A 23,068-nucleotide genomic window follows, 5' to 3' on the forward strand; every position below is an offset into this window, starting at 1 on the left:
CTGATCTGACGTCGTGCATCTCGATAGTGCAAGGCACCGAGTTTCCTCTCCAAAAACCATGCCTGGTTAAGAAGCTGCTAATCCCGGTCAGTCTCGGAAAGTCAACGACGTAAGCCCAGCATGTGAAATGCACGAGTGAGTCTGCGTCGTTTAGCTGGTGGTTCTCGCATACTTGTCTCACTTGAGATGCATTCGATGCAACTCTCTCATCATTTTTACCCCCTCGTTCATGGGCCAGACCCGACGTTATATGTGCAGATGTGCGAATGTGGTTGTGCTAGTGCAGTTCCTGTAGGCTTGGCTCCAAATGCAAAGCGTCCCGAATACGCGGAAGCAACTAAAACGAGTATCGAATACAGAGCACGAGACATTAGACTTGTTGATGAGCTTCTAATTATGGTTGAGATATCAACAAGCTCGTATACTCGTTTACTCGTATACTTGATACGATGCCCTTCTGAAACATGACATGATGGGTCAATTACCGTATTTTCGCTGTTGCGGTCAAGATTTCATCGTCTTATTCTCTCATTCACATGTACTGTACGGAGTACATGCGGTGAGTACTGAGCCGTGGGTTCGCATTTGGCTGTGGCACAGACAATCTGGAGAACAGCCCGTTGAGACGACGGTCGATCATCCAGCCTTATGCGATTAATTGCCAACTATGTAGCTACGGAGTACGTAGAAAGAGAACAGCCATCAACAAGGCGATGCCATTATCAACATAGCCAGCCTGGAATGTTCACTAATAACCGTCACTAACAATGAGACCAATCAACAGTTGCCATGGTGAGCCATCAAACTGCCAAATTGGCTCTGCCCTATGAAACTCAGCCTGATTGATGCACTCTCAACCAAGATCATCGCACTTAAGTCTTGTCTTACCTCATTTAGACTCCATCTCATCCATTCTAACCCCAGAAGATCCAGCCGATATCCGGTAAAGGTGTGATACAATCCTACAAGTTGCACCTCTTTCCCCCTTATTTCCTGTAAATTCACTGGAGAGCCACAGCACAGCCCGCCCATACTAAATTCGGTGCTTACCTATTTCTCACAGAGCCGGGGGCCTGACCTGAGTGTCCAGCACGGTAACGAGCTGCAGCTACACATCAGCTGCTCATACAATTGTCAACCTTTTTGTCATCCAGAGTCGCAGCTCTGCGCGCGTGGGCATCAGCTCTCCCTTTTCCAACATCTCATTCGTAGCTTCCTACCGGCACATTTCAACACCCCTTTTACTCCTTTTTCTTTCACTATTATATCACGCGCCAAAAAAAAAAAAAGAAGCCCATCGAGCTTCTCTTACACACTAACACCGTTTGGCTTTCGACCCCACTACACTGTACTGTAAGTAGCTGGAAGCACCTAGTGGCCGCTGTCTGGTTGCTGTGCAGCGCTGTCCCCAGCGCACTACAGCGCCTGCCTGGCTGTCGCATTCGCCCGATGGATCGTTTTCGCTTAAGTCCTTCATGGCTGTCCGTCTCATATAACCATTGCAAAAATCGCTGGTTGCCCTGCTACACTTTGAGCACCTGATTCTGATTCTGTTGAGCTCTGTATTACAAAATACAATACATGCGTTCTTGCTTGGTTGCTTGCAATTGAACAGCCTTACCTCCTTTCTATCTCTCCCTTGAGCAACATCCCTCCTGTCATCATCCATTATTCACCACTACCAATACCTGTCTGACACGCCTGGAATTAGACCTCACTCAGCTGGAGACTAACCAACATCACTTGCATATTAGTCCAGTCGGAGCGGAATATAAAATAAGGAGACAACATTCACCGACGGTCTATTGACTAAACACCAGCCAGTCGGCATTCATTTCACTGCCAGAGGTACACAGCTACAGTACATCGAGCCCGTACGAAAGGATCTGCCTTGAGCCAAGCCTCCCAGCCTCACGTCTCGTTCCCTCTCGCTCGCTCTCGGACCCTTCGGATTGGACTTCAGAAGCTCGTTACCCCCGGTCTCCGCCACGCCCGCCCACTTCTCAGTGCTCACCCCCCCACGAGTCTCCGAGTCCGTCAGCCAAGGCCACACTCTCTCGTTTTGATCGGGTCGGGGACTGGACTCCCACAAGTTGCGCGAGGCCGACCGCCCGCGCAATCCGGTCTATCTCGTTCAAAATTCTTTAGGGACTGGTTGCCCATCAAGTATGGAAGATGTCCGCCTCCAATTCTTCGCCTGCTGTCCGGGGCGAACGTGGTTTGTATAGACGACACGATTCTGCCCTTTCCAGCCTTCCCGAGTCTGAGCCTCAACGCCGCCAGAGCCTCGCTGCTCGTTCTGATTCTCAGGGTATGTACTGTATATGCTTCTTTACTCTTGCCCCTCCACTCGGTCCTATGGCCAAGTCACAATGCCCTACCTACTAAGTGAACGCCTGGGCGCATGTCCGCTTATGCAGGGACTTGTTGCGACTGGAGCTTCCTATGCGCCCAAGGCCCTTTTCACTGGCCACTATTATACTAGCTATACACAATGCTCACTATAATACTATGTAAGCTGACAATTTGTCAATAGGTGCTGGTGCTTCCCTGGACCTCCCATCGAGCAGGCTCTCGACTACACAACCATCTGTGTCAGGCTCTCAGAATGCAAAAGAAACAAAGGACTGGAAACCTCCCTTCAAGTCGAGTTCTCCCAGTCCTCCCCCAAACGCTGGGCTTGACCCTTTGAGTACGGTAAGTATTTGCGACTAGTTGACTCAAGGGCAACGAGGTATACTTGGACCGCAACTAACATGTGATGTTTAGCAAATCTACTTGCGTACCAACAGTAACACCGCGGAGCCTACCATTGCACAACGAATTCTAAACCAGGGTCGTTCCGACAGCCCTGCTGCAGACAACCTACAAAGACAAAGCTCCGAACTTAGCAAGTCGCCAAACACTACCCAAGATTCTAGCAAGGATCGGAGGAAAGGAGTTTCTTTCCTGAGTCGACTGGGAATGCGCGGAAGTTGGAGGAAAGATGATGACATGCAGGAATCCGACTCCGAACTGGGTGAACTGCGAACCGATGGCACCTACGCACGAGCTCTCACATCCGTCATCGGTGCAGGTGGAGGATACATACCTCTTCATAAAGAACCTCCACGATATATCCGAGTCAAGGCGCATAACAAGAAGGATAGAGACTATAACCACCTATTCCTCGCACAAGAACTTACCGCCTCAGAACACAAACATACGCACGGCCGAGCGGTAGCAACGGCAGTTGGAAGCAAGATCCTTAGGGGTGGTGATGCTATCTGGGCAGCCGAATTCAGCTTGGATGGACGATACTTGGCCGTCGCAGGAAAGGATCAGATCGTACGAGTGTTTGCTGTGATATCTACGCCGGAGGAACGCAAAGCACACGAGGAAGAGGAGGCACAAAATGGTACTCATGGCGAGAAGCTTAGTGCTCCTGTCTTCCGCACAAAGCCTGTGCGAGAATTCAAGGAACACAATGGCGAGGTGCTTGCCTTGAGCTGGAGCAAGAACAACTTTTTGCTATCCTCTTCCATGGACAAGACCGTAAAGTTATGGCATATGAGCAGGAGTGATTGCTTGTGTACTTTTGTGCACAAGGATCTGGTCACGTCGATCGCCTTCCACCCTACAGACGATCGATTCTTTCTTGCAGGATCACTGGATGCGCAACTACGATTATGGAGCATTCCGGACAAGAGCGTCGCTTTCCAAGCACCTGTGGGTGAATTCATTACTGCGGTAGCATTTTCCCCCGACGGAAATATTGCTATATGTGGTGTGCTGAGTGGTCTATGTACTTTCTACGCTACCGAGGGCTTGAAGCTCAAGTACCAAATTCACGTCCGCTCATCAAGGGGCAAAAATGCCAAAGGAAGTAAAATCACTGGCATTCGAACTATGACGATACCGTCAGGACCCGAAGCTGGGACGGTCAAGGTCCTGGTTACTTCGAACGACTCTCGAGTTCGAGTGTATAACCTAAACGACAAAGTGATCCAGGTTAAGTACAAGGGACTGGAAAACCAGTCAAGCCAAATTAATGCACGCTTCAGCGACGATGGCAGCTATATTATCTGCGGCAGCGAGGATCGGAAGGCCTACATCTGGAAGCTCGGTGGCCAAGACGAGATCAAGGACAAGCAGCCATACGAAACATTCGATGCTCACCCCGAGGTCGTCACCACGGCTTTGATGGCTCCGTCAAAGAGTCGGCAGCTATTGAGTGCTTCTGGGGATCCTATCTATGACTTGTGCAACCCGCCACCCGTGATGCTGCGAAGCCTCGAAGAAAGCACGCCAAGCCATTCGGCTTTGTCAGACGAAGACCACGGCGACTCGCTTCACAGCAACAAAAAGCCCGAAGAAACACCAGCATACATCGAGCGCTCAAGGCATCTGGACGGAAATATCATCATCACCACTGATAGAACTGGAAAGATCAAGGTCTTCAGACAGGACTGTGCCCATAAGAAGCGCCAGCAAGGACTCTGGGAGTCAGGTTCTCGATTGGGCAACCGTCTCTCTGGTGTCGGTAGGAGTGGCAGTGTCATGACGAGAACGAGTGCGAGCAGTCGTGTGCAATCGAGACGTGGATCACTTAACATTCCTGGTCCCAATCCGATCCAACTCCAGCATGCTTCTGACAGAATTAACAGCTGGCGTCAGGATATCGATGGAGGAAGACCCAGCATGAACAATACACCAGCTCGAAGCGAGCGATCTATGTCTCCTACCAAACCGGGACAGTCACCGATCAACTCAACGGCCAACCTGGCACCAGAATCTCGAAGGAAGCCCTTACCGACGAGTCCGATCAGCCGCCCAACTCCTACAAGTCCTACCGGCAGTGGTCTATCTAACCGCACCACAGTCAGAGCTTCACATGACCGGGAGAGAAACGGCATCACAAGCCCACCAACCCCAAGTTTCAGTCTTATCAGTGCCTCTGATTCTGAGGGTGTTAACGACAAGGAGGGCAGTTTCTGGAATTTGAGCAGATGGAGAAGTTCACGTCAAAGCCTCCGCTACTCGTCGGCGTTGAACTCACCTACAAGCCCCAACGGATCGCCAAACCCCGGTCATAGTCGCTCTGGAAGCCAGTTTCTCAGCGTTAGAGAGAGATCCTCGCCAAGAATGAGTCTGGGTGTTGACGAGCTGAAGCCACCTCGCCAAGATGTTGCAAACCGGCGCAGATCAGCAGGACCAAGGTTGACATCGAGGCTTTCGGTTCAAGGTGATCAGAAGAATGGTTTCGAGGATCAAATCGAAACACATGAGGAAATCACACCAAGTAAGAAACGAGTGGATTCTGGCGTCGGCCGCATTAGTGATGAGTCGGCGGATTCAGTTGTTCAATCTTACTGAGATACGACATGGGAATGATATATCTCAGCAGCATTTGTTGGAGTTGGCGTTTGTTTTGCTTATAGGGGCTTGATCGTATACCACTTGGAAAGGCGTCTGATAGGGTGTTTACACATCGAACCCTGTACAATAACTTACTTGACTTTTTCTTGTGTCAAAGAGGATAGGAATCTTGCAGGGGGAGGTTCGAAAAGGGGGCTCAAGAGAAGATTCCAGAGAAGTAAGAGGAGTTTGACGATAGCATGAGTTCTGGAATCCTTAGCATAGCGAGATATGAAGTCTCGGATTACACGGCCAACAATGAGCCACAGCGAACATTTACTTGATATCACAGTACGTATATACAATTTACCTCTAGAGGTAACAAAAAAAAGAATTACAAATATTTCACAAAGAGACAAGAATTGCGTTGAAGTGATCAGGTGTATTTCTAGCTAAGCAATGCAACCCATCCTCCTCAAAGCCTTGCGCTTTCGCATAGCCATATGCCGCAATCCTAGCTCATGATGGTTTTCGCCTTGGTGAATGGCGCCCGTGATGTGCGCCTTGTTTATAGGGGGGGTATCCTTGCGAATCTGCGTTCTTAACGCCATTTGCTCTGTAGTGTTTTTATTTTTCGCCCGAGGCTTTCCATCTAGAAGTTCTCATCGGTCTTGAGGGTGTTCTCCTCGGCGGGCTTCTCGGCAGCACCGCCGGTAGCCTTGTCGGCGTAGGTCTTGACAGCGGCAGTCAGCTTGGGGGGGACAGCGCCGAGCAGATCGCTGGCCTTGTCGCCGTTCTCGAAGAAGAAGAAGGCGGGGATGGAGCGGATGCCGAGCTCAAAGGCGAGATCGGGGACGTCGTCGGTGTCGAACTTGGCGAAGGCGTACTTGTCGGACTTGTGCTCGGCGGCCTGCTTGTTGAAGATAGGGGAGATGGCCTTGCAGGGACCGCACCATGAGGCGTGGGCTTGGAGAGCGACGTAGGGAGTAGTCTTGACGAGCTCGTCGAATTGAGCCTTGGACTTGATCTCGACAACAGCGGAGGAGGGGGCAGCCATTTTGAAAGGTGTGGTGTGGTTTTGGTGGTATAGGTGTTGGTCTGTAAGTGTGTTTTGTTTGGTGTCGAAGGGTTGAGGGGTTTTGGCGGGGGGATTGTGTTTATATAACTAAGTAAATATGATATGGAGGGGTAGAATTCAAAAGGTCAAGATGGATCTACTGTAGCGGAGTGGATACGTTTATATACTTGGTTATTCAGGCTTCTAGAAGCTCCAGTTTCGCGATTGATTACTCTACCTGGTCTACTCAGATACTCAATTATTCAGGAACCCGGGAGTCGGTGGTGGTGAACATGACAGGCACTATGACACAATCGTGAAATTTCGGAGAGGCTGACGTGGGGTTCCTTGGGCCGAGTGCCGCTGAATGAATGGAATTGACTGCTGACAAAACAGGCCCAACCGAGTTTAATGGCCCAATGGCCGAGCTATGTCCATGGAACGTATTCCATGCGTAACGGAAGCCATTTGGAATCAAACTACGGTCCGCGAATACGACCGATCTGTATGGGGCGAAGGGAGGCTTGAATTTATCAGCAATACAGGGTCCAACCAAGGCAAAGCTTTGTTGTAATCAGATTGTCTTACAACTCATGCCTCGGCCTGATTGTTATAAGACATACAATCCAAGTCTCACTCTACCCTTTGGCTTTGGCAATCACCGCGATTTCATCATGCTCATGCCGTGCGGCAGTTGTGATCAAAGGCCTTAGATCAAAGACAGGTACATTCTGGTGGAGTTTCCCTCTTTACCTTACTTGTATCATCTCTAGTCATATAATCTATAGAAATACACAAAATAACTTGAGAGGTTCAATACGACTTACTCCTCTCGCACTCATACTTTGATTCTTCCCATTGCAATGATCTCTTTCATCCCACAAAAGGCTTTGCGCCGGTAAATTCTCGGAAAGCCCCGCGTCATGGCGGGGTTCGGTAGTCTCCAATTTATTTTTTTCCTGCAGTCGATTTGGAGGGGCACCAAAAAGACGGCGATAACTAAAAATTCATTCTTTTTGTGGTTTCAATTTGTAGATCGAACCAAAGAACACCGCATATTCCAATCATGGCAAAGAGAACTGCTGAGGCCGATCACGGCGATGCCCTCAAGGGCGGCGAACGCCCTGAGAAGATGGACATTGACGACAACACCAAGGAGATGGGAGAGTTTGAAGATGAGTTCGAGGATGAGTTCGAGAGCGAGGATGAGATTCTTGAGGCTGGCGTTGATGGAAGACCTGATGCTGAGCGCGAGGCTGAAGAGAAGGGTAAGTCATCGTCCCTGAACTGCTCAGAATTCAGTCTAATGTTGTGAACAGATGCCATGGAAGTCGACCAAGGAACCTTCATCGTCGGACGAAGCAAACTCGAACCCGGCCAGACCCTCGCCCCCGATCTGACAACCTACGAGATGCTGCACAACCTCAGCACACCCTGGCCATGCCTTTCTTTCGATATCATCCGCGATGACCTTGGCGACAACCGCAAGGCCTACCCTGCTACCATGTACACTGTCTCTGGATCACAAGCCGAGACTGGAAAGGCCTCTGACAACCAGATCATGGTTATGAAGTTCAGCGGTCTCAGCAAGATGGACCGTGGTGACGAGGGTTCTGATTCGGAGGACGATGATGACGAGGACTCTGACCCTATCCTGGAGAGCAAGTCTATCCCTCTCAACTCTACGACCAACCGCATCCGCGCCCACCAGATTCCTAGCCAAGAGGCTGGACGACCTGGAACTACCCTCACTGCTACGATGACCGAGTCAAGCAACGTCTTTATCCACGACATTACTCCCCACCTCGCCTCCTTCGACAACCCCGGAACTACTATCTCCGCTCAGCAGAACAAGCCTATCTCTACTGTCCGCGCCCACAAGACCGAAGGTTACGCCGTTGACTGGTCTCCCACAGTTCCCGGTGGTAAGCTCCTCACGGGTGACAACGACGGTCTCATTTACGTGACAACACGCACCGATGGAGGCGGCTGGGTCACCGACAACCGACCTTTCCAGGGCCACACCAGCAGTGTCGAGGAGCTCCAGTGGTCACCCTCCGAGCAATCTGTCTTTGCCTCTGCTTCAAGCGACGGCACCATTCGCATCTGGGACGTGCGATCCAAGTCCCGTAAGCCCGCTATCACCATGCAGGTTTCAAATGTCGACGTCAACGTCATGTCTTGGTCGCGCCAGACAACTCATCTGCTCGCCTCCGGAGACGACAACGGTGCATGGGGCGTTTGGGATCTCCGACAATGGAAGGCCAGCTCCGATAAGCCCCAGCCCATCGCCAGCTTCAACTTCAACAAGGAGCAGATCACAAGCATTGAGTGGCATCCCACCGACGACTCCATCGTCGCCGTGGCCGCTGGTGATAACACCGTCACACTGTGGGATCTTGCTGTCGAGCTTGATGACGAGGAGAGCAAGGACACAGCGGGTGTCAAGGACGTGCCGCCCCAGCTGTTGTTCGTGCACTACCTCAAGGATGTGAAGGAGGTGCACTGGCACCCTCAGATCACGGGTAGCTTGGTCGCCACAGGAGAGGAGTTCAGCGTCTTCAGGACCATCAGCGTATAAGGTGTCTATCTGTGGGACGAAATGACTGGGACGGAAAAGTTTACAGACAGATTCACAGTGGATCTGTTATTGATTGAACGGCATGGCACGGCGTATAATGAGATCTCCTTTGTCGAATTTGATAGATAAATGACTATGTTTTCCTTTGGACTTTACTCTGTTTGGTGTTAAGAATCTGTGAAATGTTTCGATGTTTCTCATCCTTGCATAAGTAAGCTGAGGCTCCAGTGCACGTAAACCAAGCTAATCTTTAATCTTATATAATCCTACTCTAAATTCTCATCGGCACTCTTCATGAAACACTTCTTAGTTTTTAAACCAGGTCAAGGATTCAACTGAAGTCCCAATTAACATTTTACTGTTCTCCATACACACTACCGTAGGATCACGGAGCTGAATAACTAGCAAAACGCCAGTCTATAAACTAAGATTACATCTCTTCCTCCGTCTACCCTGGAGCCGAAACTACACCATATCGCTAAAACCACAATATACCATGTAATCCCCATCATATCTCAAACACAATGTCGACTGCATCTTTTCGTAGGGCTAGACTATTGATTCTAACGGTCCTCCCGCTAGAGACTTCGACTCGAACTAACGCGTCCCAGCCCAGCGGTAGCGATCCTCCCCCGCGCCTAGAAACATGTCAAACCAAGGGAGCCCGCCGTTCCAGAACGGTCTTTTTTTCCTTTTCTTGAGCGAAAGAATGAAATGCCTCACGCCACAAAATGCTTCTATGGAAAAGGGGGTGGAATGTCACTCAATATGCTTAAAACGGGGTTGAGAGCGAAAATTGGGTTAATCTGACATGGCTCAGCCCTGTTCTGCAGGAGATAGGGGTGAGATGAGATTTCTGGAAGATGAAGGAGGAGCATGGAGATTAATGCATGACTTTAAGTCGAGATGAAATTATGGATAAGTTTAATTATTGGTAGGTGATTTGTTGAAGATACTTTCGGTCTTTTACTGTACAAGACATGGCGTCGTTAGTGAAGACTCACACCATGCACTGATGTAACGTTGGGCTTATGTAGCCTCTTGTGTACGTTACTGTAGTGTAGTGCTGTGCAACATGACATGCCATGCCATGCGAGATCTGTGCCAAGGCCACGCCGTTGAACGTTAACCAGTCTCCCATGTCAACGGGCAGGGCTGAGCCGTGTTCCCTTTATGCTGGACGTCATGAAGGCTCGAGCGTTGTCTGTTGGTTCGTCTTCACTACTAGGTAGCCCTGCGCCATTGTTGTTGACATTATGTTTGCAGTAGCAAAAAGACAGTGTATTGAAGCAGGTCTATAAACGCTTTTAAATGACACCCTAAAACCCCATCGAGATAGCGAGCTCTTGCCCCCGACGTTATACAAAAAAATGTCTACATTACTTGTGTCGTTCAAATACCGTGGAACGGTACATTATTGTCGTTCAGGTCTAACCAGACTAAATGGAAATATTGGCCAAAAATGGCCAATTAGCTAATGAGCCTTGCAGAATGGTGACAGCAGCCCTAACAAGCCATCGCCGTGCCATGTCAAATTTACTTTGATGGCTCTCGGCTCTCAGCTGTAGGAAGAGCGTTCTTCTTGGCCTCATTCTCCTTGACCTTGGCCCAAGCATAAACGATACCCGAGACGAAACCGATGAAGATGGCTGAAACACTTCCAACGGTAACGGGAGCAGCGAAGAAGACGAGACCAGAGACGGCGATGGGCAGCTTGTTGAGAGCACCAACCATGGAGTAGGTGGTGGAAGAGGTGACTCGGATGCACCAGGCGGAGCAGTAAGAAATGAAGATAGCGGCCAGACCTGAGTAGATGATGCCGATGAAGATACGGTTGCGCGAGTCCTCGGGGAAGTTCTTGGCGAAGTTGGCGCTGGACCAGTCCTCAGTGACGAGAGAGAAGAAGACAAGGACAGGAATGGTGAGAAGGTTGTTGTAGTACATGGCTATCGATTTGTTAGCAGTTGTTCTCTCATGCAGTGTTTTCGAGCGCAACCCTGAGGTTGCGCCCAGAGGATAAACGTACTGTCCCAATCCTTGAAGTTCATCTTGTGGATAACCTTGCGCATGCCCAAAACATAAGAAGCAGAGCAGAAGACGTTCATCGCCATCCAGAAGTAACCGGCATTCAGAGTCGCAAGCGCATCAGCATCACCAGTAGTAGCGCTGTAGTCACCAGAGATAGCGCTCTTGATATCAGCCCAGGCAGCAACCACAGAGCTCAGAACCATGAGACCGAAAGAAGAGAGGGCGATGGGTGTGACGGAACCACCAAACCAGAGGACCTCACCATAAGCAATGGCGATGATGGTCAAGTTCTTGAAGATGGTGTAGACAGGCACGGAGAGGTACTGCAGAGCCTTGGTGCTTGTGTAGATCATACCAACAAGGACGAGCGAAATTGGGTACCCTGTTCGGATCGCATTAGCCACTGCCCCTCATTCGTGAAAAGCAATTACAACGTACACTTCTTGATGCGGTCCATCTCAAGGGGAGCAAGGGACTTGATCATGCCGAATTGCTTGCATGCTGTGATGGCAACAATACAGACAATGGACTACAGAGACACCGAGTCAATTGGCATTCCTTAAACTCAGGGAATAGCGAAAAACATACCTGAACAGCGAGGTAGAAGAAAGTAAGGTTCCATGATGTACCAGACACAACATACTTGTTGACGACGGTCATGGAAATAGAAGACAGACAGTAAGCAAGAATAGAGAATGGCCCGCTGTTCTCGATCTTGTTCATGAAGCCTGAAGGCTGCGCGGGGAGGGCATCAGTGCCTGGACCGCGGCCAACAAGGGAGTCGTTCTCCTTGTCACCATCACCAATGTTGTTCTCGTTGGCAGACTCGGGCATCTTGGCAACGAAGTCGTCGTTCTTCTTGTTCTGGTCAGCCATGGCTGCGGCGTCGAGTCGGTCGGTTGGTCGGTCGCAAGCGATTAAACGGCTTCTAAAAAAAGAGTGGACGAACGGCCGGAATGTCGTTCAACAGTGATTCAATGCGTAGCAGAGAATGACGAATCTCGAAAAGAACACGAAGCGATACGATACGATATGCGGGACAGGACAAGACAAGACAAGACGAGAAAAGCGAAGGGCTCCAGATAAAAAATCGATCCAGTCAATCAACCAAAGGCCACCGTGGAGATGCCAAGTCAAGTGAGTGGATAGGGATAGGGAGGGATAGGGAATAAGAGAAAAAAGGGTGTATCACTGTAACTTCTGCTGCACGGTACAATTGAGGGAAGTGAGGAAAAGGGGGCTTGCGTCCGTTCTTGGCCAACTTGGCTACATTCAACTAAGGCGATAAGGATCCCGGTAAGACCTTTTCCACTCTTTTTTTTCTTGCGCCGCGTAAGAGTCAATAATCGCATCTTCTGTCTATCTTCATATACTGTATAAGTGAATAACCGCGCTGTGTGAACCTTACTGGGATACGAAGTTGATGAGGCCGACTGTCGACGTCAGGAACCCACATCCCGGCCGAGGGTCCCTGGCACTCCAAACTGGCTGCAGACAGAGTCTGCTTGGATATATACATATGCCACAGAGGAATAGGGGGCTGCAACGATTATCATCAAAATCAGAGACTCTGCATCCCTGCCGAGACAATCTGTGGATGGGTCATGGGTGCGGTGCAGGCGCGTGGCCGTGGCGCACTTTGAACGCATCCATCATCGAATCGCCCGAGTGGAGGAACCAGCCAAGACCAAGTTCAAGCCCAGGAGATGGAGGTGGGTGAATGTGGATTAGGTATGGATGGGATGGGAGACACTAAGTTAGAGCCTAGAGGTAGGTACCGACTTAGAAGGGCTAGGATGCTATGCTATGGAGATGGGGGGTCGCATCTTTTCATCCCCAAGTTCAAAAGGCGTTTCAATATACTTTCTTTTTCTCTTTCCCTTCCATTGCATTTTCCATCTTGTCTTTTCGCCGCTTTTGCTTGCTTCGTTAAGCCCAGCCCGTGATAGAAATATCCGGGTGTTCCACTCCTTTTCCACAACCATAACTCTAACCTAAAACATCTACTTCCATGAGTTCATCATGTTACCTGCGATGAACCGCTTCACACGCATCGCGCTAGCCGTGATTGCTGTGCTCTTTGTCTTCGCTATATTGGTGTCTTACCAGGCACCTGAGAGCTTTAAGGATCATTTACCAAGCGCAGACTGGCATTGGCCTTCGAAAGGCGACAATGTCACTATCGACGAGCCCCCAAAGCCTACCGACGCCGCTGGCGCCGTGGGTGCTGGAGAGGAGGACACAGAGTTGGACAAGGACCCCAACACAGACATCTCCTACGATTTGACTCGAGCTCCTACACCGGGTTGTGAGAACATCGTCAACGATTTACAGCAGCGTCTCATCCATGCTTACCAGAAGAGGTTCGAAGGAATTCGCTATGCCAACATCTGGGGTTATCTCGAGACGGAGAACAAGGGTGATGCTGCGATTTGGTCCGCACAGCAGATTCTGCTGAGTATCCTTGGAATCGAGACTATGGAAGCCTGCCGGTAAGGATCTCGCCTGTACCACGTTGGACAGCATCAATACTAATGTAATGTGTTACAGCTTCATGTACAAGGACTGCGACATTGCAAAGTTCCGCAGAAAGTTGGAGGAGCACCGCCCACACTCTGGTATCATCATGGCTGGTGGTGGCAACTTCAACGATTACTACTGGGAGGACCAACCTTCGCGCATGAACATGATTGAGAACTTCCTCAACGTCTCCATCCGAGCTTTCCCCCAGAGTATCTACATGACCAACCCCGAGAGAATTGACAAGACCAGAAAGGCTTTCACCAAGCACCACGATTTGCAGTTGGCTGCTCGTGACAAGCCCAGCTACGACTGGCTCATGGACAACTTTGGACAGACTGAGGGTATTCAGAGTGATCTTGTTCCTGATATTGCTTTCATGTGGGGCAACCGATCTGACTTTCGACACAACACAAAGAAGACGTTAGTATTGCCAGCCTAACCGTTGAACTAAAGCTAACTTTATACCTAGCCACGATATTCTGATTCTCGCCCGAAAGGATGCCGAGATTTCTGACGGTGACTCTGCTGGCATTGAGTTTGGCGAGGGCAAGGTCGACCTAGGTGGCAGCATCGGCAACGTAACATACAACAAGGTCGACTGGAAGTTCACCAAGACCCCTTCGATCGACGATGACGCCGAACGCGAGGAGGGTAAGAACCAGCGAGCGTGGGCCAAGTCGATGGCGGGCTTTGAGCTCTTGGGCTCTGCTCACTTCGTCATCACCGACCGTCTCCACGGTCACATTCTATCGACAGTTATCGGCGTACCACACGTGCTGATGGATAGCAAGTTGGGTAAGAACCTCAACTTCCACAACACATGGACGCGCGATTGCGGCTGCACCAAGATTACAAAGAGCATCGACTCTGCGTTTGATGTGGCGCGCATGTACTTTGAGCAGGAGGTCAAGGATGGCCTCAGGGCTGTTGACCCGCCCAAGCCCAAGTCTGTACCTACACCTACTCCCCAGGCTGAGGCTGGCTCATCATGATGAACTGGCTAGCAGCCAGATATAATGTTTTCCTTACTACCCATACCCAGCATTGGAGCTCTTTATTATTGCCAATGGTATTTTTCTGCTTAGAGTTGAATGGTTGCCCCGAGCCGGCTGGGGGATATTCTGCTATTTTGATGGGAGACACTTAACATACACATACATACCAACATGTCACCCATCTCATCATGATGGAGCTGGCCTATCTTGTCTGGGGCACTGAATGGGGAACGGAACAGGGGATACCATGCATGGCGCTACCATATTGTGTTTAATTTCGTCACCGCATCTTAGATTTTTTACTCGTCTTTTTACAGTTATGTCCTTGCCTGTCTGAACAAGAATTGAGACAGAGCGAAAAAAGAAAATCGCATACACTGCGCCTCGCGTTTCGTTGCGAGCTGTACAATAACGAAACCAAGAATAAAACAATCATCACCTCACCCAAGTCTCACGTTGTTCACAGAGTGGCCAGTTCAGGGCCCATTATTCGCAAACGTGATTGATACACGCATCGCCAAGCATTCAATGCTTTACTCAGGTTTCACATAATCATCATCCGGGCGGAGCAGCTTGTCCATCTTCATCAAAGGGCCGTCCACTTTTTCTTTCCCTCGATTATTTTTTTCGGGGCTAAGATTCCTTATAATGCAACTCACCGAAATCTGCCCTGTCTTAATCAAGAAAATGACGAGCACGGAGGAAGTGAGAACTAAGACCTTAGGGATCGTCTCTCTAAGCTGAAACGCTCCATGGATTCCTCCAGTCGGTCCCTGGCCACTGAGGCGAGTTTGTGTGATTATCACGTGGAGAATATCCCTACATCGGAGTAATGAAGGGAAGAGCAGAGAAATGAAGGTAGTATTCGGCTGAGGAGATAATGGAAGATCATGGACGGGGGAGGACAAGGTGATGGGTTATGCGTGGCTACAGCAAAACCTGATTATTGATATCTTGGCTCTTGTCTCGCTTCCCATTTACTCTTGGCTACGGTTCAGTATACAATAAGGTATCCTCGGGCGTTTTCTTGCATCTGCAGTAAGGTATGGGGAGGTATTCCGGTGGAGTCTCATGCATTACTCGCGCCTCGAGTGCGTTTGTGCAAACAATCAACGGCTGACTGAGTCGGCATGGCACTGATCATCCTTCCGAAGCTTACAGCGGGTAATACTGTAAAACAAAACATCGAATCCATCCATCCATTCATTCAAACTGACTGCAACCCTTAGCACATAGACTTAAAAATTGGCTTATTTGTTTGAGTTTTAGTAAGGGGTCACCCTACCTTATTCGCCCGACAGGAGACCAATGGCGGAGGTTTGATCAGCACCTGCATTTCCCAGAATCTCTACGTCACTCGCAAGAGCCTCTGTAGCTGCATATCCCCAGTGACTAGAGGGACCCCCCACAGCTGGCATAAGCGCTATCCTGCAGAGTTCCCACCAAGTAATTCCTCCCACTTCCCATCATTGCAGCAGATGCAGTGCCACTCTCCGCCTTGTCACAGCCGCCGATTCTTCGCCAACACCCCACGTCCTGTTAGTTAAGTTAAAGCCAAGCTAAGGCCAATGTCAAATCTCATCAACGAACCTCCGTCCCCTGGCCCGGCATGGGCTCCAGCACAATAACCCCTCGATGGCGGTACTTCGGTAGAGCTTCCAGGGAACAAGGCCCATGACCCAGAAGGTCAAGGAACATAGTCAAGATGGAGTAGTATAGCGATGGTTCTCGAGTCCTCTCATTCGTTAGTGAGGCTAAAGCAATATCCAGTGTCCAAGTTTAAAACCAAGGCCAAGGTGTGGCGCCAGATTACCCTGCTCTCCACTGGGATAACGCGTTCGATCCATTTAAGCAACGCAAGCAGGCAAACGGAATCCCCCTATTCCGCCTGTGGCACTAGATACACGCACTACTTCTCACTGACGACACCCTAGTCTTTAGTCTTGGGTGGTTCTCTGTGCCTGCGTATTTGGGCCCTAGTGCGGAAATAGACATGATCAATCAATCAACAAAACCTCCGGACAGCCCGTATTTGCCAGCCTCTCCCCTCAGAGAGTCTTGACTTTTTCATACATCTTCGTGTTTTTTGGTTCCTAGTCCGATTTGAGAGAGAGAAGACCCTTGGAAGCTTGTTCACTCGGAAACTCGCTTCAGACATTCGTTTACCCACATCACGTTGACTGACTTGGTTGTTGTTTTTTTATATTACTACTCTACTCTACTCTACTCTACTCTACTCTCTTCTCTCGTATTCTTCTTACTCTTCCATATCCATTTTCGTTTCATTACCTTATCTTCCCTTACATTGCATTACATTCACACTATTGTGGTTGTCGTTGGTTCTACACATAAGTCGACATAAACCTTAATATCTTTTGTCACAATGGCTGCCGCCGAACAACCTCAGGTCGAGAACCGTCCCCCGCCTTCACGGATGAGAGTCGCCCTGGTGGTGCTCTTCCATTCATCATGTGCTATCTGGAGCACTATTCTATCCAAGTCGGCCCTCAATGGCGTTGAGGCCCCCGTCACATTGCTTGCTCTTCAGACAACGATACAAGTGGTACTACTCACAATTATTGGAGTTGCTACAGGATGGGTCAAGCTGTACAGACCACTCAATGTAAGTGACACAACTGAATGTCTCTTTGGTTAAAGACCGTCAATTAACATATAATCTCAGGCTTGGATTGCTCTTCTACCCCTCACGGTCGCACGTCTTATTGGAATCTTGGCCAAGACATACTGCCTCGCCTCAGTCAACGCCTCCGTCTACCAGATCGCCCGTGGTCTTCTACTACCATTTACTCTCTTCCTGTCTCTGCTGGTTCTCCGACCTCGTCCTTACTACCCTCCTATCTCTCTCGTCGGCTGCGCTATGGTCATGGCTGGTTTCGGAACTGGAATGATGGCCGACTACAGCCAGATGCTCACCTCCGGCAAGGGTGTTCTCCTCGGTGTCGGATCCAGTTTCACCACTGCCGTCGAGTCCGTTGTCGTCAAGCGATTCCTCGGTAAGAGCCAGGAGGGTATGTGGCAGATGGTCTGGATGTCCAACTGTATGGCCATCCTTTTCTATATTCCTCTCTTCCCTCTTTCTGGAGAGATGAGCACTATGAGCAGCCTTTTCACCGTCGAGTCCATGGATGTCGCCCGCCAGTTCCTCAGCTCCGCCTGTTTGACCGGTGTCTCAGCTTTCCTCCTCACCATCGCCACCTTTATGCAAATCGAGGTCACTAGCCCGACCACACATATGATCGTCACTGCCGCTCGAGGTGTCGCCCAGAGCTCTCTCGCCGTTGTTCTGCTCGGCGAGGTTTTGACTGCCGACCGCGCCGGCAGCATGGCTCTTATTCTTGCCGGAAGTGCCCTCTACGGCTGGGCCCGAGACCGATACCAGCAGGCCAAGAAGGCCGCTGGCAGCTACCAGCTTCTGCCTCGCGAAGAGGAGGGCCGAGCCGAAATGGTGGACAGCAAGGAAGCCAAAGATCTCAAGCTATAAGATCTTCACTTCCTCTTGCTGGTCATGAGATGAAATAACATATACCATTTCCTTTTTTCTTTTATTATTCTTGGGTATGGCGGGCTTCATCATGACGACAGGTGTTTGGATGATCAGGTTTTCGGCATACTTTTTTCAGATTCTATATACCTTAGACATAGAGACGATTTACTATGTAATCTGGGGTATCCAGTTTAGCCCTTATTTTTCTCCCTCAGCAGTGCGCAACGAGGGAGAGAAGCTTCAAGATCAAAAATACACGTTTATATCAAACTTGTCTGAGCTCCGCAGTGAAAAGTGTACACGTAAGAGAAACTGAAGAAAGACATTGTTCATCTGATCTTGTAGAGCCAAGACGGGGCAGCTTTTTAAGCTTACCTATTCCTTGGAAATATCTCACGCCTTCTATTGGTGGCGCTCTGCCAACCGGTTTTCTGGAATAATGATTCACTATTTTCTTTTCTCATGTTCCAAATGCCGGTTTCGATTCCATGGCTTTACGCAAGGGAGCCGGAGAATTGCGGCTCGCTATGAGACTCCCGCCAGCCACCCGTTGTGAATTAGATGGAGACATGTTGAAAACTGACATCACTGGAATGTTGGAGCAAAAACTTCATGTAAGTGGTATTTCGTGATTGTATTTTCAATGTACTAAGAAACCGTATATTAAGAATGTTTGTTCATGCATGGTTCAAAAAACTCTGGAAACATAGAGCCGCTCATCCTGATTCCCGATCATGTGAAATGGTGCCTCGTATTGTACAAATAAAAAAAAAAAGTGCAAAAATCCCAGTAAATCATATCTAAGTGTCTTTAGTTGCGGTTATACTTTTCGAAAGCCTCGTTGATCCAGGCCTTGGTGTTGGCCTGGTTCTGTTCCAATAGGGACTTGGTAAAATCCCTCACTGCCTGCCTTCGCTTAAGGAAACCGTCTCGGTCATCAATCACTCGCTCAATAACGTCCATCTCGCCCTCACCAGGTCGGGCAACCCAGGTAGCCTCCCGGGGCATGTAAGAGTAAGCCTTGAGCAGCTCCTCTGTCGCAACGATGGGGGCTCCTGCGATCAAAGCTGCGGGAATGGTTGAAGAAGCCTTGCGGTCGAAGTATGTCTCAGAGGCAAACGCCGGAAGAACAGCGAAAGACTTGGACATTAATGTGTAGAAATCGGGGTAAGAAAGACCCTCGTCGAAGAAGACGTGGTCCTTAACGTGATCGGGAACCGAGGGATGAGTGCCGTGTCCGATAAGGTGAAGGCTGACATTCTGAGGTGTGTGACCCTCGGACTCCTCGTTGGCTTTTCGGATGACGCTGCCGAGATGGTTGAAGACACCGTTGTAGTCACGTCGGCCGTCAGAGTAGTCGCCCTGAAGAGACAGAGAAATGCCGGGCTCGAGATCAGGGTCGGGAATGTGGACAGGGAACACCGGGGGAATGACGCGGGTGGTAAGGTTAGCAGCCGTGTGCCACTTGGGAATAGTGTCGTTGAGGAAGAAGTCAAGGGTGTGCTGACTCAGACCAACAAAATCGACGCGCTCGTGCTCTGCCCAGCTGCGGACGGCCTGGACGTACTTGCCCTGGGCCCATCGATCAGCGTGGTGGATTGTGCAGAAGAGATGGGTGTTTGCGGTCTTGAGGAGGTTGACGATAGGATCGGTGCCACGGTCGAGATCGAACTCGCAGGTGGTAGAGACGAGGATGTGCGGGGGGTTCTCGGTGACATCGTTGGCGAACTTGTCCCACTTGTGGACGGTGACGTTGGCAGCGAGGGTGAAGTTGGCCATGATGCCCTGCATGTTGAAGCGCTGGTTGGCGAAGTAGACGTCGAGCGAGGAACCCTCCTGGTTACCGAAAGCGTGCATGAGAGCAGCGGCGACCTCGTCGTGTGTGCCCGAGGACTCTACGAGCATGATGCGCAGGGGCTCCTTAGGGTCCTTACCCTTCTTCTTGCTACCACCCATCCATGATGAAAGAACGCCATCGTCTGTGGTGAAAGGAATCTTCCAGCCGCTGGGAGGTCGAGGAATTGAAGACCAGGTGTCTTCGCGGAGGAAGATGAAGAAGACAACGAGCGCAAGGAGGATTGCGACCCAGAGTAGCGAGTAAAATCGCCTCGGAAGAGCGACAGCCATTATGTGAGATTTGAGCCTTTGTCTGTACCTGTACAGTCTCGGTCGGATGTAAAATTGCAACGAGTGGATGGATGTTGAAGGAGAGAAATATCAAATCATCACAACCCTCGACCGGTGGGAAAAAAAGAACGAGTCCGGCGATGCAGGTAGAAAGTCTTGAATGGGCCAAGAGATTTTTTTGCTACAAGGGGACGAGGAGGGACAAGCAAGGAAAAGGTTGGGCAGGAGGGGGGTTCCTGGGGAGGATAAGCCTTAAGGCAGAAGAAAGGAAGGCCAAAAGATAAGTCAAGTTTAGTCTTAGTGGAGGTTGGTTGGTTGGACGGACTTGCTTGGACCTGGACTTGGACTTGGAGAGATAGGGGCTTAACGTGACGCGCAAGCGGGGCCTGGCTACCAAAAACTCTCGTCTTCGTCAGGACCCCGTGTAAGAAAGGAAATGATTGTAACTGAATTTACGCCTCAATCCATCCTTGTGCTTACTCTCGAGCGGTTATCTCGACGCTTCCCGCCCCTTTTAAAAACGCATGTGGCTTCAGTAGTTGGCCCCAACTGAACTCAAAAGCGACAGGAGCCCCAGCGATTGAAAGCTGGGCTTTTTCGTCTTTTCCACGCTGAAGGATCTCTTGGCTACCATCCAATTGATGAGATGCTCAGGGGCGTTTCTACGGGGGGGCCGTCCAAACTCGTCAGGGGCTCGGCAGGCGGAGGAGGCGCCCGCGACCTACCACAGAAAAAAGCTTGGTATTAGCCTGCATCAAACTCTTGCTTCAAACTCAAGGGTTTCCCTGCTACGGAGAAGACTACAGTGCAAGCAAGACAAGCCAAGACGAGATAAATGCCAGGCGAACATGTTCAACACAGACGGTTACTCGGAATATAATGCGACCTATTCCTCGCAATTGCCTCATTTTTTGCATCGCCTCAATTGTTCTTCAATTCATCTCCCCACAGTGACACACATCGCGTCGGAGGCTTGAAACAGAACCCCAAATAGAACGTGGCTTCAGAGTCGGCAAGCCACATTGGATCTTCAAGATTAGAGACCTCGCTAGGCCAGTAAGAACTCGTATTTGACGCCATGTGAATCGATACTTCAATCGAGTTCAATTATCATCAAAACTCAATAGAGTCTCACTACCCAAAGCCGTATATAACTTCAAGCAGAGCCATTCTATGGTATGCGCAGCTGTGATTGAGTTCGACAATACTGAATTGTTCGTCAGAATAAGGTTGCATTGGATTGGGTAGTCCAGGCTGCGATTCTTTCTCGAAGCATCCAAGTCAGGGCTCAGGAATCGACGATCAATATACTCAAATCCCTCAACAAGCGTCGGAAAGAAAAAGGACACTACGCAAGACTACCTAAAGCCATACCGAACCAAATAACGGCTCGAGAAGCGCCAATTCCTTCATCTTATCCAATTGCTTACTGCGGAGTAATCTGGAAACCTGCAGATCTAGGGCGTTTTGCACAAGATGACAATCCCAATCCTTCCATGTCACTTCAACTCCATTCCTTCCCGCGATATTCAGGAGACATACCCAGCATGGTCATATCCTGCAAGGATGACTTGATGCGATCCAGAGAGAAAAAACAAGGCTTCCCTTGAGCTCGAGTAATTGCGGTATGACTGCCTATGTTTGAGCCTCGGCGATCACCCTTCGTCTCATACTGCCCTTGTCTTGTCTTTGTCTTCTCTCGGCACCAAAAGTGACACAGAGCCCGGCTCTTCAAAGCTGAGACGTGCACTGAATATCTTCTTACCGTGAAACTTACTGTCCCGTCCACTGAACAAGTTCCACTAATTCGTTTCCGTGCCTCTTTTCATTAAACAACGGTCCGCCCCCAATTTACCCGTCGCCCCCTTTTCCCTGCAGTTGGTTCATGAGCCATCTAGTCCAATCCAGCAGCCTTATCGTCTGATCGCGCTTTACGCTTAGATATTAGCGTTAGAAATTCCTATCGAGGACGATCAGAGTTGAAATCTCGGTGTGATTGTTGCGATTGTTCAAAGATGCTAGCAGGGTCTCAACTTGGCAGCCGTTATTGTGAAACTTGTCGACTGAGCACCTAATCTGTAATGGCCTCTTGGCATCTGCGACTTGGCACGGGGGGACGTGCAAATGCCCGATCGCGCTATGTCCAAAGCGGTGTACAGTGATATATGCATATGCAGTTATGCCCTCTTGATAATGACACTCTGTTGTATTGCATTTGCGCAGATAGGGATTTTTAAACTCGGGTGGCATTCTGCCCAGGCAACTTCGCGTGGCTTGCATATAGCCTGTCTAGCCTGTCCAGTAACCTTCATGCCTGACCCTCTATCAGTTGGTTCGTGTCTTTATTTATCTCGAAACGCCACTGTTTGCAGCATCTAGAAATATCCTGGCCTTTCTATTGGAGGATGAGCAGATCTGGTGTGACCACCAACGGTGGGGAGTGAAAGAATCAGACTTTTCGATCAATCGTTTCCATGGGAATATCTTGACAGATCTGGTTCAACCACTGGACACTCGCGTCATTGTTTGCTTTGTTCTCTGGGAAACCGGCAGAGGCGCTCTGAATCATTCCAAGGGACGGCGAACGCTGAACCGATTGTACGGGTATGTAGCCTGTACACGTGGTAATTAGTCTCAGATTCGTCATTATTCATCATGACAAGACATTCCAAGACGAGACGAGACATGACTGCTTGACAGGATAATTATAACCGCCGAGACAAACCGACCCTTCAATTCCTCGTATTAACTTTCGGCCGAGTCTTGGAATCACGTCATGTTTGCTATACGACACTTTGCCCACTAGTCCCACTGCTACTGCCGTTCAGTCATAAGCTATCGTAAACTATTGAGACTATCCCGCCGTCACTGCCGGCTGCCGAAATATGGCCCGTATCCATCATTACGAAGTTGGA

At 49.8% G+C, this 23,068-nt stretch overlaps 7 protein-coding genes across 7 annotated transcripts; 4 read left to right on the plus strand and 3 right to left on the minus strand.

Annotated features, from left to right (window-relative positions):
* Positions 1–1,922: 1,922 nt before the first annotated feature.
* Positions 1,923–5,422, plus strand: FOBCDRAFT_37380 (WD40-repeat-containing domain protein). Its single transcript, XM_031184689.3, has 3 exons — positions 1,923–2,311; positions 2,537–2,697; positions 2,770–5,422. The coding sequence occupies exons 1-3, from the start codon at positions 2,176–2,178 to the stop codon at positions 5,353–5,355; spliced, it is 2,883 nt and encodes a 960-aa protein (XP_031040331.3). The 5' UTR covers positions 1,923–2,175; the 3' UTR covers positions 5,356–5,422.
* Positions 5,423–5,764: 342 nt separating this feature from the next.
* On the minus strand, positions 5,765–6,586 carry FOBCDRAFT_224117 (thioredoxin-like protein). The gene has a single exon (XM_031184694.3). It carries the CDS (start codon positions 6,392–6,394, stop codon positions 5,990–5,992), a length of 405 nt encoding a protein of 134 aa, XP_031040336.1. The 5' UTR covers positions 6,395–6,586; the 3' UTR covers positions 5,765–5,989.
* A 712-nt stretch (positions 6,587–7,298) lies between these two features.
* On the plus strand, positions 7,299–9,125 carry FOBCDRAFT_224118 (ribosome biosynthesis protein RRB1). Its single transcript, XM_031184695.3, has 2 exons — positions 7,299–7,662; positions 7,714–9,125. Exons 1-2 carry the CDS (start codon positions 7,461–7,463, stop codon positions 8,973–8,975), a joined length of 1,464 nt encoding a protein of 487 aa, XP_031040337.2. The 5' UTR covers positions 7,299–7,460; the 3' UTR covers positions 8,976–9,125.
* Positions 9,126–10,235: 1,110 nt separating this feature from the next.
* FOBCDRAFT_183492 (uncharacterized protein) lies at positions 10,236–12,340 on the minus strand. Its single transcript, XM_031184696.3, has 4 exons — positions 11,592–12,340; positions 11,442–11,532; positions 11,002–11,385; positions 10,236–10,921 (listed from the first exon to the last, which is right to left on the minus strand). The coding sequence occupies exons 1-4, from the start codon at positions 11,877–11,879 to the stop codon at positions 10,512–10,514; spliced, it is 1,173 nt and encodes a 390-aa protein (XP_031040338.1). The 5' UTR covers positions 11,880–12,340; the 3' UTR covers positions 10,236–10,511.
* Positions 12,341–12,883: 543 nt separating this feature from the next.
* Positions 12,884–14,660, plus strand: FOBCDRAFT_37398 (polysaccharide pyruvyl transferase-domain-containing protein). The gene is made up of 3 exons (XM_031184697.3): positions 12,884–13,495; positions 13,554–13,946; positions 13,996–14,660. The coding sequence occupies exons 1-3, from the start codon at positions 13,026–13,028 to the stop codon at positions 14,516–14,518; spliced, it is 1,386 nt and encodes a 461-aa protein (XP_031040339.1). The 5' UTR covers positions 12,884–13,025; the 3' UTR covers positions 14,519–14,660.
* Positions 14,661–16,904: 2,244 nt separating this feature from the next.
* Positions 16,905–18,023, plus strand: FOBCDRAFT_201960 (uncharacterized protein; the record flags this gene model as incomplete). The annotated part of the gene is made up of 2 exons (XM_031184698.2): positions 16,905–17,144; positions 17,205–18,023. 2 exons carry the CDS (start codon positions 16,905–16,907, stop codon positions 18,021–18,023), a joined length of 1,059 nt encoding a protein of 352 aa, XP_031040340.1.
* Positions 18,024–18,635: 612 nt separating this feature from the next.
* On the minus strand, positions 18,636–20,505 carry FOBCDRAFT_37403 (uncharacterized protein). Its single transcript, XM_031184699.3, has one exon. It carries the CDS (start codon positions 20,151–20,153, stop codon positions 18,837–18,839), a length of 1,317 nt encoding a protein of 438 aa, XP_031040341.2. The 5' UTR covers positions 20,154–20,505; the 3' UTR covers positions 18,636–18,836.
* Between the last annotated feature and the right edge of the window lie 2,563 nt (positions 20,506–23,068).

Source organism: Fusarium oxysporum, chromosome V, assembly GCF_013085055.1.
Source record: "Fusarium oxysporum Fo47 chromosome V, complete sequence".
NCBI lineage: Eukaryota > Fungi > Ascomycota > Sordariomycetes > Hypocreales > Nectriaceae > Fusarium > Fusarium oxysporum.

Bases quoted from the DNA above. Each gene is read 5' to 3' on its own strand.
- FOBCDRAFT_37398 (XM_031184697.3), top strand. From the start codon at position 13,026: ATGTTACCTGCGATGAACCGCTTCACACGCATCGCGCTAGCCGTGATT. The intron at 13,496-13,553 runs GTAAGGATCTCG...AATGTGTTACAG, and splicing joins GAGACTATGGAAGCCTGCCG to CTTCATGTACAAGGACTGCG. The intron at 13,947-13,995 runs GTTAGTATTGCC...CTTTATACCTAG, and splicing joins CGACACAACACAAAGAAGAC to CCACGATATTCTGATTCTCG.
- FOBCDRAFT_37403 (XM_031184699.3), bottom strand. From the start codon at position 20,153: ATGGCTGTCGCTCTTCCGAGGCGATTTTACTCGCTACTCTGGGTCGCA.
- FOBCDRAFT_224117 (XM_031184694.3), bottom strand. From the start codon at position 6,394: ATGGCTGCCCCCTCCTCCGCTGTTGTCGAGATCAAGTCCAAGGCTCAA.
- FOBCDRAFT_37380 (XM_031184689.3), top strand. From the start codon at position 2,176: ATGTCCGCCTCCAATTCTTCGCCTGCTGTCCGGGGCGAACGTGGTTTG. The intron at 2,312-2,536 runs GTATGTACTGTA...ATTTGTCAATAG, and splicing joins TGCTCGTTCTGATTCTCAGG to GTGCTGGTGCTTCCCTGGAC. The intron at 2,698-2,769 runs GTAAGTATTTGC...TGTGATGTTTAG, and splicing joins GGCTTGACCCTTTGAGTACG to CAAATCTACTTGCGTACCAA.
- FOBCDRAFT_183492 (XM_031184696.3), bottom strand. From the start codon at position 11,879: ATGGCTGACCAGAACAAGAAGAACGACGACTTCGTTGCCAAGATGCCC. The intron at 11,533-11,591 runs GTATGTTTTTCG...GTGTCTCTGTAG, and splicing joins TCTTCTACCTCGCTGTTCAG to TCCATTGTCTGTATTGTTGC. The intron at 10,922-11,001 runs GTACGTTTATCC...ACAAATCGATAG, and splicing joins GAACTTCAAGGATTGGGACA to CCATGTACTACAACAACCTT.
- FOBCDRAFT_224118 (XM_031184695.3), top strand. From the start codon at position 7,461: ATGGCAAAGAGAACTGCTGAGGCCGATCACGGCGATGCCCTCAAGGGC. The intron at 7,663-7,713 runs GTAAGTCATCGT...TGTTGTGAACAG, and splicing joins GCGCGAGGCTGAAGAGAAGG to ATGCCATGGAAGTCGACCAA.